Source organism: Mesoplodon densirostris, chromosome 2 (assembly GCF_025265405.1).
Source record: "Mesoplodon densirostris isolate mMesDen1 chromosome 2, mMesDen1 primary haplotype, whole genome shotgun sequence".
NCBI lineage: Eukaryota > Metazoa > Chordata > Mammalia > Artiodactyla > Ziphiidae > Mesoplodon > Mesoplodon densirostris.
Genome location: NC_082662.1, coordinates 102,686,901 through 102,700,678, shown reverse-complemented (window position 1 = coordinate 102,700,678; position 13,778 = coordinate 102,686,901). Strand labels below are relative to the sequence as shown.

Sequence of the window (13,778 nt, the reverse complement as noted above, 5' to 3'; positions counted from 1 at the left end):
CAAATACTAACTATTCAATAGGCTCAGAGACAGAGTCACTGGGTTAATCAAACTACTCAGACATCTATTTGTTTTAAGAAAATATGTAAGGTCTTAATATGGGCAGTTATAAAATTGTGTTGTTTTGTCATATTTATTGAGAATTCTCTAAAAAACAGCCACTACTAAATTACTCTAGTTCTTCCTATCAATTAATGATAAGCACTACTCTCCATAACCCCTTCTTAGCTGCTGATTCAAATATATAAAATAACCTCAGCCAATTGAACTGGCATTTAATGTTTTGTTTTTTTAACTAAGGAGAAGGCCATACGGGTACAATGATATAATTTCTCAAAGTATTTGCTCCTGCAAACGAACATTCCCACTGTCCCCCCCTTTGCCCCCCTCCACCTCAAGAATTTAATAACTAAACTTTGAATTCAAATTGGAATTAAGGAGTACAGGAATGAATAGTATAGTATAGCAAGGGAGCCAGACCTTAAGCCTCCACAGTGGGTACCCCAAATTAGGATCTCTGTTGAAAAACCTGGTTGTTTTTGTTCCGGCACTGAGAAGATATTCAGCTGGCAGGCCTTGTGTTTGTGAAATGTAACGAATCTGAAATGTCAAAACCATCAAAACATTGATTGGAGTGAAAAGATAAATTATTAAAAACTTTTACACTAAAATATTATAAATATTAGCTCTAGTCAAAAAAAAGAAAGGTAATGCAAAGAAATTAACTATTTGATCAATACAAATGAAATTTATCTGTAGATAAATATATATGCTAACCCACTCACAGATAATTCCCAAACATTTATTCAGTAACTTCCTTGTTGCTATACCTGTTATTTACAAGGAAAACTCAGTTTTGAAAATTCTGTGTGACCTTTTTTGTTTTTTTGTAGATTTCTGATACAGAGTTCAAAAAACTTTAAGAGATTTCTAGGACAGAATAGTTTCCAACAAACTATTTCATGGATTACCAAGGTTTTGTTTGTTTGTTGAATCATTATCACATTTAAGAGATTAGGAAAAAATTTCCATAAACCTCTTCCTTCCTTGGCTACTCTAGCTCTTGTCAATGTCAATTGTCCCCACTCTAAATTGCTCATACCATAAAATTAAACAATTTAGTTTCTCTATCCCCACATCAATAAAGGTCAGGTACTATGTTCACTCATTCAATTTTTATTTTTATTTTTAGTTGCATTAGGTCTTCATTGCTGTACATGGGCTTTCTCTAGTTGTGGCGAGCGGGGGCTACTCTTTGCTGCAGTGCACGGGCTTCTCATTGCGGTGGTTTCTCTTGTTGTGGAGCACAGGCTCTAGGCGTACAGACTTCACTAGCTGTAGCACGCAGGCTCAGTAGTTGTGGCTCGCGAGCTTAGTTTCTCCGTGGCCTAGAGAAATGTGGGACCTTCCCGGACCAGGGGTCGAACCCATGTCCCCTGTATTGGCAGGCGATTCTTAACCACTGTGCCACCAGGGAAGTCCCCATTCAATATTTATTGAATACCTACTTTGAACTAGACCAGCAGTTCTCAAAGTGTGGTCTGGGGAACACTGAGGGGCCCCCAAGATCCTTTTAGGGAGTCTATGAAATATAAACTATTTTCATAATAATACTAAGAAGTTATTTACCTTTTTCATTTCTTTCTCATGGGTATAGAGATTTCCAGAGGTGATGTGTGATGATGTCATTGCTCTGATAGCTAATGAGACATGTGCCTGTATATTCTTGTGTTTTAAATGTTTCCCAGTTTTGGGACTTCCCTGATGACACAGTGGATAATACTCTGTGCTCCCAATGCAGGGGCCCCAGGTTTGACCCCTGGTCAGGGAACTAGATCCCACATGCATGCCACAACCCAAGAGTTTGCATACCACAACTAAGGAGCCCACCTCCCGCAACTAAAGAGCGTGTGTGCCACAACTAAGGAGCCCACCTGCTGCAACTAAGACCCGGTACAACCAAATAAAATAAATATTAAAAAAAATAAAAATAAAAGTTTCCCAGTTTTATTGTTCACATTTCTGTTTGCTTTCACAATTCTCCCTATCCAAAAAAGCAATCTGCTTCTTTTTTGACCTACTGAAAGTAAAACAAGAGGTAATTTTTTAACCATCCCCCCTCCACATAAGAATGGCTACATTTAATGATGAAATTAGAAACTTTTAAGCAAGGAAATCTTACTTCTCACCTCTCCTCCCCAAAAATTTCAGTTTTAATTTCTAATGCAATATATATTAATAGATATAAGCTATATAAACAGGGCTCTTTGGGGTCCTCAACAATTTTTTAAGAGTGTAAAGCAGAGGTCAGCAAACTATGGCCTACAGGCCAAATCTGGCCGGCCATCACAAGACAATTTTAGAAAACAGCAGGATATTACTCTGAATCTGTGAGAGGTACCTAACTGGAAGCCAAAATACAGCATTGGAAAAATAGAAAAAAAAAATTAATGTGGATGAGAACATTTTAAATGTGAACTTCTTTTCCATACAGAAAGGGTGAAACATTTAAAATCCAGGATAAAATCTGTACAATGAAATACTATGCAGACATTTTAAATGATAGGGTAAAAGTATATTTATCGACATTGTAAAGAAAGATATTTCATAATATACTAAGTGAAAAAGCATATTACAAATTAAATATGACCTCACTTAAAAAAATTACACTTCACTGATTATAAGAGGCACATTTTTTCACATTAACATCTTTGAAATTAGGATATGTCTTAAAACTGATAGCCATGATAAATCATGGTTTAATTGGAAGCATTCTTTCTTAGAGGTACAGAAAAGTAGTGCATCTCTCAATGAACGGTGTCTTAGATTTGATGAAACAAAGTATATGTATTCCTCTATGTCCATAAGTTTATATATGAAACATAACTATATGTAGCACATATTCATTCATTCTTTCAGTAAGTACTTATTGAGCCAGGCAGTGGTGATTGTTAAAATAGACATGGTTCTTGCTTTCATAGACCTTGCAGTCAAGTGAGGGAAACAGACACTGAATGCATAATTCAAACTGAATTGGCATCCTGAAGAAAATAAACAGGCTTCTTAAAAATACATAACAAAGGAACCTGACCTAGACTGGGGACTGGTGAGGAAAACATCCTTGAAGAAGTGACACGTTAGCTAATAAATGAGTAGGGACTGACTAAACAAAATGAATGGGTGGTAGAAAAGCATTCCAGACTAAGAGAACAGTATGTGTGAGGGCCTGTGCTAGAAGGAAACATTCTTAACCAGTGCTGAAATGATGCCAGTGGGGCTAGTGCAAGAAAAGCAAGAAGAAATGGTGTAAGATCAAATCTAGAAAGGAAGAGAGGAAGAGGAGAACAACCCAGGTAGAGGCTCAGAGGCCATATTAAGGATTTAGCCCTTAATTCTAAATCAGGGAAACCACTAAAGAGCATGAGAGTGGCATGATCAAATTTGTGTTCTGAAAAACAATCACTCTGGAAAAAAGACTAGAGGGAGGCCAGAGTAGATAAAAGGGAGGTTGTCTAGTAGCCCATGTAAGTGATGAAGACAGCCTGGACGAGGGTAATAGCAATAGGAAAAAATGAGTATAATCAAGAGGCATTAGGACATACATGGTCAGGAGATGGACATGCATGTGTGCACGTGTGAGCGCATGTCCGCTCTCTCTCTCTCTCACGCACATACACACACACAAACTGCAAAACTACATTTCCCTTCATAGAATTTATCCCAATTGTACTATATAATTATTTGTGTGATTATTTACTTAATGTCTATTTCCCACCACCAAACTATAGCCTCCATGAGGGCAAGGACGATGTTTTATTCAGCACTGTATCCCCAGCAACCAGAGTACCTATGACAGTAGTCAATAAATAAAGAAAATTAACAAATTAAATATATAAATAAATATAAAATATCCCAAAACGTAACAGGTTACCTTTGAGGGGTAGAACCACTAAAGGTTGAAATCTTTGTCTCTTAGCTTACTGCATCTTTTCTAATTTCTCTACAATAATGCACTTACAAAATTAAAACATTAAAAAATTTTAATATTATAGAATGAAAAGAGTTAAACTGTAAAAGTAGAATGGGAACTATCATACAGATACTGCTTTTCACATAGCTTAAAATAAAGCAACAACAAAAGCCCTACCTTTATGCAAACAGAAAGTATTATTGTCATTTATTATTTTATTTTATTTTTTTTTTCGGTACGTGGGCCTCTCACTGTGTGGCCTCTCCCGTTGCAGAGCACAGGCTCAGCAGCCATGGCTCACGGGCCTAGCCACTCCGCGGCCTGTGGGATCTTCCCGGACCGGGGCACGAACCCGTGTCCCCTGCATAGGCAGGTGGACTCTCAACCACTGTGCCACCAGGGAAGCCCATTTGTTATTTTAAACAATTGAAATGTTTCCAACAAAGGTGAAGCCATTAACTAATATCTAGAGAGGGTAAACACATTTGACTTCAAGACTCACAAACATCTGCTGTAAAATCTCAGCTATCGCATTTACAAAAAATCCACAGCTGATACCATACTTAATAGTGAGAGACTGCTTTCCCCCTAAAATCACGAACAAGACGAGAACATCCACTCTTGCTATTTTCTTTCCAACACTGTACTAGTGTGGTTCAATGCAAAGCAGTTAGGCAAGGGGAAAAAGCAATCCAGATTGGAAAGGAAGATGTAAAATTATCTTTATTTGTAGACGACATGATCTTGTAGTTAGAAAATTATAAGGAATCCAAAACTATTAGAACTAGAGTTCAATTAGAAAACTATCAGAAAAAGAGTTCAAGGGTGCAGAATACAAGATTACAAAACTCACTGCATTTCTATACACTAGTAAAGAACAACTGAAAGTAAAATTAAGGGATTTCCCTGGTGGCACAGTGGTTAAGAATCCACCTGCCGCAGAGCAACTAAGCCCGTGCACCACAACTACTGAGCCTGCGCTCTAGAGCCTGAAAGCCACAACTCCTGAGCCCGCATGCCACAATTACTGAAGCCCGCATGCCTAGCGCTCATGCTCCACAACAAGAGAAGCTACCACAATGAGAAGCCCACACACTGCAATGAAGAGTAGCCCCCGCTCGCCGCAACTAGAGAAAGCCCATGCACAGCAACGAAGACCCATTGTAGAGATAAATAAATTTTAAAAAGAAGGATCTTTGAAATAAAATTAAGACAATAATTCTACTCACTATAGCATCAAAAAAAATACTTAGAAATAAAATTAACAAAAGAAGTATAAAACTTGAACTCTGGAAATTATAAAACACTGCTAAAGAAAACTGAAATAAATCTGATCATGTTTATGGATCAGAAACCAATATTTTTAAGATGGTGATACTTCCTAAAGTGATCTACAGATTCAAGCAATCCCTATTAAAAAAAAATCAATAACTTTTTTGGGGCAGAAATAGAAAAATCCCTAAAATTTATATGGAATTTCAAGGGATCCCAAATAGCCAGAACAATCTTGAAAAAGAATGAAGTCCTGGTTTGAAAACTGACTACCACCAGAGAAAGACAAATACATATGATATTACTTATATGTGGAATCTAAAATGATACAAATGAACTTATTTACAAAACAGAAATAGACTCACTGACATAGAAAACAAACTTATGGTTACCAAAGGGGAATGGGAGGGGAGGGATAAATTAGGAGTCTGGGATTAACAGATACACACTACAGGTAACTATATTCATTATCTTATAATAACCTATAATGGAAAAGAATCTGAAAAGAGAATACACACACACACACACACACACACACACACGGGAATCACTTTGCTGTATACCTGAAACTAACACAACATTGTAAATCAACTATACTTCAATTGAAAAAAAAAGAAAGAAAAAAACTTACTACCAAACTATAGTAATCAAAACAGTGTGGTACTGGCATAAGTATAGATATAGGATATAGATCAATGGAACAGAACTGACAATCCAGACATACATCATTATACTTACTTATGGTCAACTGATTTTTTTTTCTTTTTTCTTTTCTTTTTTTTTTTTGCGGTACGTGGGCCTCTCACTGTTGTGGCCTCTCCTGTTGCGGAGCACAGGCTCCAGACGCGCAGGCTCAGCAGCCATGGCTCACGGACCTAGACGCTCAGCAGCATGTGGGATCTACCCGGACCAGGGCACGAACCCATGTCCCCTGCATTGGCAGGCGAACTCTCAACCACTGCATGACCAGGGAAGCCCTGGTCAACTGATTTTTGACAAGGATGCCAAGACAATTCTTGGGGAAAGAACAGTCTTTTAGCAAGTAGTACTGGGATAATGAACACCCACATGCAAAAGAGAGAAACTGGACCCTTTCCTTACAACATATTCAAAAATTAACTTAAAATGACTCAAAAACCTAAATGTAAGAGCTAAAACTATAAAACTCTTAGAAGAAAACATAAGAGAAAAGCTTCATGACACTTGATTTGGCAATGATTTCTTGGATATGATACCACAAGTATAAGCAACAAAAGAAAAAATAAGCAAATTGGACTTCATCAAAATTTAAAACTTTTGTGCAAATACTCTAAACCGAGTGAAAAGGCAACCCCATGGAATGGGAGAGAGTATCGGCAAATCACTTATCTGATAAGGGATTAATAATAAGAATACAGAAAGAACTCCTACAACTCAACAACAAAAATAAAATTCAAAAACGGGCGGTGGACTTAAATAGACCTCTCCAAAGAAGATATACAGATACCCAATAAGCACATAAAATGATGCTCAACATCACTAATCATTAGAGAAATACAAATCAAAACCACAATGAGCTACCACCACACATCCATAAGGATGGCTATCATTTTTTTAAAAAAGAAAGAAAATAACCAGCATTGGCAAGGATGAAGGATGTAGGGAAACTGCAACTCTTGTACATTGTTGGTAGGAATGTAAAATGATATAACCACTGTGGAAAACAGTTTGTTGGTTCCTCAGAAAGTTAAACATAGAATTAGCATATGACCCAGCAATTCTACTTCTAGCTTTATACTCAAAGGAACGGAAAACAGGGACTTAAACCCTGGTACACCAATATTCATAGCACCATTATTCACGACAGCCAAAAGGTGGTAACACCCCAAGTGTCCATCAACAGATGAGCACATAAAAAAACGTGGCATATATAGATATAGATATAGATATAGATATAGATATAGATATAAACACACACACACAGACACACACACACACACACACATATATACATATATACATACACACAATGAAACATTGATCAGCCATAAAAAGTAATGAAGTTCTGATACAGGCAACAGCATGGATGAAAAACATCATGCTAAGTGAAAGAAGCCCAGCACAAAAGACCACATATTGTATGTGATGAATATGCTATGCTAGAATAGGCAAATCTATACAGAGAGAAAGTAGATTACTGGCTCCCAGCGTGGTGGTGGGGTAGTTAGGGAAGAATGGGTACTGACTGCTAGTAAGTACCGGGTTTCATTTTAGAGTCATGAAAATGTTCTAAACTGATTGTGGCTATGGTTCACAACCCTGTGAACATACTGAAGACCACTGAGTTGCACACTTTAAATGGCTGAATTATATGGTATGTGAATTATATCTCAATACTAAAGTTTAGAATTGTAAATATAACTTCAGACTAAGAAGCAGGTAGAGAAAATTCTATTCTTTAAAGAATTATTTTTAATTGGACTATTCTTTCCCTACAATCTAAATACTTCACTAGTACTTCTATCCCTCTAGAATCTTTCACCAGTAACTACTTGCTTTCTATTGCCATCCAAATAAACAGTCTTACCTGATCATATTCTGAAGCACCAGGATAAAGAGGCCACCCCAGGAACAGCTCAGCTATCACACAGCCCAATGACCACATATCAATAGCTTCACAAAATGGTAATCCAAGAATAATTTCAGGGGCTCTAGAAAAAACAAAAATAGCAAATTTTAAAAATTACACATTATTTTGGGAAACTAACTATGTTGATTAAGTCTTGTTTTAGTATCAGGTAAAGGTACATTGATTTAATGAAACTGAAAACAATCTTTGGTATAAAATCCATAATTCGAAACTCTTGGCCCCAGATGTGTTTTGAAATTCACAGCTTTTTGAATTTCAGAAAGGTACTACCCATGCATAAACTACATACTTCATAATAATCCCAATGGAGTTTAGGGAAGCATCCAATAATCAAACACATTAATACTTCTGCAACAAAACATATGAGCAATCACACTAAGCCAGACAAATACTTTAAACAGCCTTACATTGATTCAAGTCAGGTCTTGCCAATAAATAAGTTTATACCAAACTTAGAAAAAGATTTTTAGCTTTGAAAGCTTTCTGAATTTAGAAATTACAGATAAGGGATTGTGGACTTATTTTTTTTATTCTTAGAAACTTTTTAATTACAGAAAAATCAATTAAATGGCCTGATCAATAAATACCCCTTTATGACAGAAATGCCTTCTGTAGAGACACAGTGGTTCAAATCCTAATTCCATTATTTAACAGCTGTAGGCAATTAATCTTTCTGAGCCTCAGGTTCTTTTTTTTTTTTTAACGACTTTATTGGAGTATAATTGCTTTACAATGGTGTGCTAGTTTCTGCTGTATAACAAAGTGAATCAGCTATACATACACATATATCCCCATATCTCCTTCCTCTTGCGTCTCCCTCCCACCCTCCCTATCCCACCCCTCTAGGTGGTCACAAAGCACTGAGCTGATCTCCTTGTGCTATGCGGCTGATTCCCACTATGAGCCTCACGTTCTTCATTCATAAAATGGAGATGAGTACCTCTTACTACATGAGGTTGTGGTAAGGTTAAAATAAATAAGTAAAAAAAAATGATGATGATGATAATGATGTCGTTCAAATATTAAAGCTCTTGACCAGCGCCTGGCACATGGTTAGCATTATGTAAGTGTTAGATAAAACAATGACTATTATTATTATACCACCATTCTTTTAAAACTTTGAACTCTCTGTGTGCTTTCAGAAATATTCATTTCCACTAACACTCCATGTGAGAAACCCAACCCTACGAAACCTTAAAGAGAAAACTATGGTAATACCATAAACTAAGAGCTCTCTATATATGAATATATCCAAGGCAAAATTATTATCCCCTCTATATTATACTTATAGAGGAGGAAACAGAGGCAAATAGATTAAGTAATTTGCCCAAAATCACACAGTTAATAAGTGGCAGAGCTAGAATTTGAATCCTGGTAGCCTAGCTCTGAAGTTGAGTACATTATACTGTCTCTAAATAAGTAAAAGTTAAATACATACCCATCTATACTCATCTATTTGGCATGGTGGTATACATGGTATTTTTCAAATTGTAACTAAAATTAAGAGATAAATGGATTCAAAAGGGGGATGCTAATAATAGGTAATATTATATTGATAATAATAGATGACACTTATATAGTACTTAGTATGTGCCATGCACTAAGTTCTTTATAAATGTGGGGTTCACTTAATTCTTACAACAATCCTATGAAAGTAGATATTATCACTGTTAAGTCATCAATTATAAGGTACACATTTTTCACATTTTAACATCTCTAAAATTTAGAAGATTCCTGCAGATGATGGTATATTTTAGTTTAATGGCAGTGCCTTTACTTTCTTATTGGTACATAAATAATATTATATTTCATCTTATAATCAATGGCACCTTAGATTCTACGTAAGAAAGTATTATTTCCATTTTACAGATGTAGAAACTGGGCACTGGCAGTTTAAGTAACTTGCCCAAGGCTGGAGCCCAGGCAGTCTGGATCCAAGGTCTGAGCTCTGAAACACTTTATCATCTCCAAATGATTTCCTTTCCTTCTTACAAGTCACACAATTTGAATCTGTAAGGACACTCCAGATCCAGATCCCTCATTAATCAGGAGCTAAATGGAAAAGCAGATCTCTCCATTAGGAACCATCTAATAGGCCATGCCTCCTCATGAAGTGCCTAGGTTTCCCAAATTTTATTCTTAAGCAGTATGTGCTTATTGCTGCATTGTGTGTATGGGGGGGGGGGGCAGACAAAGACTGAGTGGGGAGGGTATAAAGATATTTCCCTAAATAATAATATCCTCCCAGAGTAATTTTCTAAGTAGCCCCTAGAAAATGGTAAATTAGAGGACTCCATAGAGTCTAAAAACTTTCCTGATCCTTGAACAGAAACAGCAGAAGATCCAGGCCTGCTGGGACTTACACTATTTGACAGCTAAGGGTGAAACCACACTAATACCATCAATTTTGGGGCTATTTGATGTGAACTGTGGTTCTGTTAGCCAAAGAAAACAAAAAAGTGATATTCCTGTCGCAGGTGGCTAGAGCCCCATACTACTGATGGAATTTCAGAGTTCAATTAAATACAACCACTGTGGCATGTTTGATAGCATTAATAAACTAGAGGGTAAGAGTACCCAGAAACATAAAAGCCTTTCTAAAATTGAAAAGGAACAAAATTTTTACTTTCACTGAGCAGACTCATTAATTTCTAAGTTCATGACAGTGCCAAAAATAGCTGGCAGGGAGAATGCAAATGGCTTTGTGCCAAAATAAAAACTGGGCTTAGAACATTCCTAAACATCAACTGAAGAGCAGCAGATTGATTTTGCCATTCCCACTATACCAGGAAGACATTTTAAAATCCAAAAGGCAGGTCACAGGGAGGGGCCAGGCCACCCAATAACTTACTTCTTTAAAAAGGTAGCCATAAGATGTGATAACTGTTAGGCTTCTAAGGCTTAAAGTTTAAGGGAAATTAAGAAAAACACTAATTCCATCTCCCAAGCCCCACTAAACAAAAAAACCCTGAAGACTGACTGGAATCAGTTTTTCCATTTGGTCTTCCTCTGCTTCTGGAGTAACAAAAGCAGCTAAGTATTTCAAGTAAAAGCTCAACCAAAACAGTTAACTCTACCACATCTACCATGCAAAAAGGTAAGTATCAAAAGAAAAAAAAAAGGAAAGCAGTAAAAATAAAGTAAAATAAACTAAGGCTGCTCAGTCTATTGAGGACTTTTCACTTGCATTAGAGCCTAAAAGTGTTAGACTTAAGTAAACTCCAGGAAGCAAAAAGACTTAAGTTATCTTCTTTTACTGAACATCATTTAGAGCAGGTTCACCTCTAAAGACTGAATGTTTTAACCTCTGAATTCAGATCAAAATTCTTGACAATATTTTCATTACTATATCATCTTTCCCCTTGGCCTCCAATATTTCTCAATCCCTCAATATAAACTATACACTGAAATTCTTGTTCTATTTCATCTATATAATAAGTTAATTACTCTTCTAGGTCCCTTTCCAGCTCTGACATCCTAACAACTGGGCAGTAAAAAAGATTACCTATTAAAGCACAGGAAAAAGGAAAACAAAACTAGCAGTCTTCCCTTTAGTAGGAAAATGGCATTAATTGTACTTTGGACACGGTGACTCTCCTCTTTGAAGATACATCCCATCCTTTGAGAACAAATACTAAACAGGCTCTCATTGCTATAACCAGCAGGTAGAAATAGCAATCCTTGCGTTTTGATTTCCCAACTTCAAACTCCTTTAAATTGAAAAATTCCACCCAAGTCATAAAGCTCTATTTCACTGGAACCCAGAGCAAGCTGAGGTTGGAATCACTTAACAGCACAAATCACTCTCTGTTCATCTTCATGAACACTCTTGTTTCTTCCCACCCATCTCAGAGGCAGCAAACCAAATAAGAGATGTTACATAAAGTCTAACTTCCTACATCTGTGGCTCAGGTGTTAACTGTGGTTTCAGTGTCAGATAAAATTGGATTGTTTGTTTGTCTAGGATAAACTGAAAATATGTTTTCCTTATCTAGATCTTGTCCTTCCATACATAACAAAGTGATCTCAGCATTAAGGCCAGCTAGCCTGTTCAGAATGGAAAAGCATTGAGCTTATAAGCATGACAAACCTTTGTGCCTAAAACTCAAGCCCCAAAGACAGCAACTTTTCTTGGAATTAGTCTACATTTACATTTACAGTGGGCTAGGAAATAAAGTATTTTTACTGCCTGAGTCATTTAGCCGTGCCCATGGCCAACAGAGGCAGCATGGTGGCAAAAATTTACGTCAACTGATAGTACTTTGCCATGTTATCAGCAAGATGAAGCAATGTAAACAATGCAATGTAAAAAGGAGGGTAGGGCTTCCCTGGTGGCGCAGTGGTTGAGAGTCCGCCTGCCAATGCAGGGGACACAGGTTCGTGCCCCGGTCTGGGAGGATCCCACATGCCGTGGAGCGGCTAGGCCCGTGAGCCATGGCCGCTGAGCCTGCGCGTCCGGAGCCTGTGCTCCGCAAGGGGAGAGGCCACAACAGTGAGAGGCCCGCCTACCGCAAAAAAAAAAAAAAAAAGAGGGTAAGAGGAAGGCTGGCTCTGGAGTCAAAATGCTTCAATGGTCAAAAGGGTTTCAGAGAGGTTTTCTGAAAGACAAGAGGGTGAGGATTTAATGGACTCTAATAAAGCAACAATGCAACAAGCACAGGACCACTGTGGATAAAATTTATATAAAGAAGGAATGCCTGAGCTGCTATTCCACTTGCCCTAGGCTCATCATCAAGTATTACTGTGATAGAGTTTTAGAAAACTATAAAAAGAAAAGATAAAAATAGATTAGGGTGGATTGGAAGACAATGTTGTTAAGACGTCAATACTGCGCAAAGTGATTTGCAGACTCAGTGCGATCCCTATAAACACCAATGAGGTTTTTTTCAGAATTAGAAAAGTCCATCCTAAAACTCATATAGAATTTCAGGAGACTCCAAAAAAGCCAAAACAATCTTGAAAGAAAATAAAACTAGAGGTCTCACACTTCCTGATTTCAAAACTTATTACAAAGCTACAAGTAATCAAAAAAGCATGGTACTGGCATAAAGACAGACATTTAGAAAAATGGAACAGAAGGGAGAGCCCAGAAATGAACCCTCACATATATGGCCAAAGGATTCTGACAAGAGTGTCAAGACCATTCAATGGAGAAAGGACAGTCTTTTTAGCAAATGGTGCTGGGAAAACTGAATATCCACATGCAAAAGAATAAAATTGGACCCATACTTTATACCATACAAAAATTAATTCAAAACGGATCAGAAGCTTAAATATAAGAGCTAAGCTATTTGAAGAAAACATGGGGAAAAGCTTCATGACATTGGTTTGACAACGATTTCTTGAATATACCAAAAGTATAAGCAACAACAAAAAAGACAAATAGGACTTCATCAAAATTTAAAACTTTTGTGCTAACAACACTATCAATATAGTGAAAAGGCAACCCCATGGAATGGGAGAAAATATCTGCAAATCATGTATATGACCAGGGATTAATACTCAGAATATATAAAGAACTCCTACAACTCAGCAACAACAAAAGACAATCCTATTCAAAGATGGACAAAGGACTTAAGACATCTCTCCAGAGAAGACATACAGATGGCCAATAAGCACATGAAATGATGCTCACCATCACTAATCATTAGGGAAATGCAAATCAAAACTATATGAGATATCATTTCACATACATAAGGATGGCTATTATCAAAAAAAAAAAAGAGAGAGAGAGAGAGAGAAAGAAAATAACAAGTGTTGGTGTACTGGTGAGGATATGGAGAAATTGGAATCCTCATGCATTGCTGATGGGAATATAAAATCGTGCAGTGGCTGAGAAAAAGAGTTTGGTGGTTCCTCAAAAAGTTAAAGAATTACCATATGACCCAGCAACTCTACTTCTAGTTT

At 37.0% G+C, this 13,778-nt stretch overlaps 1 protein-coding gene across 2 annotated transcripts in view; it reads right to left on the bottom strand.

The window, feature by feature from the left end:
• Positions 1–13,778, bottom strand: part of HIPK1 (homeodomain interacting protein kinase 1) — a 47,253-nt gene that overhangs the window by 21,721 nt on the left and 11,754 nt on the right. For both annotated transcript variants that reach the window (XM_060090298.1, XM_060090299.1), the window contains exons 3-4: positions 7,809–7,932; positions 481–600 (exon numbers count right to left, since the gene is read on the bottom strand). In XM_060090298.1, the coding sequence (XP_059946281.1) occupies positions 481–600; positions 7,809–7,932 (244 nt within the window). The remainder of the gene's footprint in view (positions 1–480; positions 601–7,808; positions 7,933–13,778) is intronic.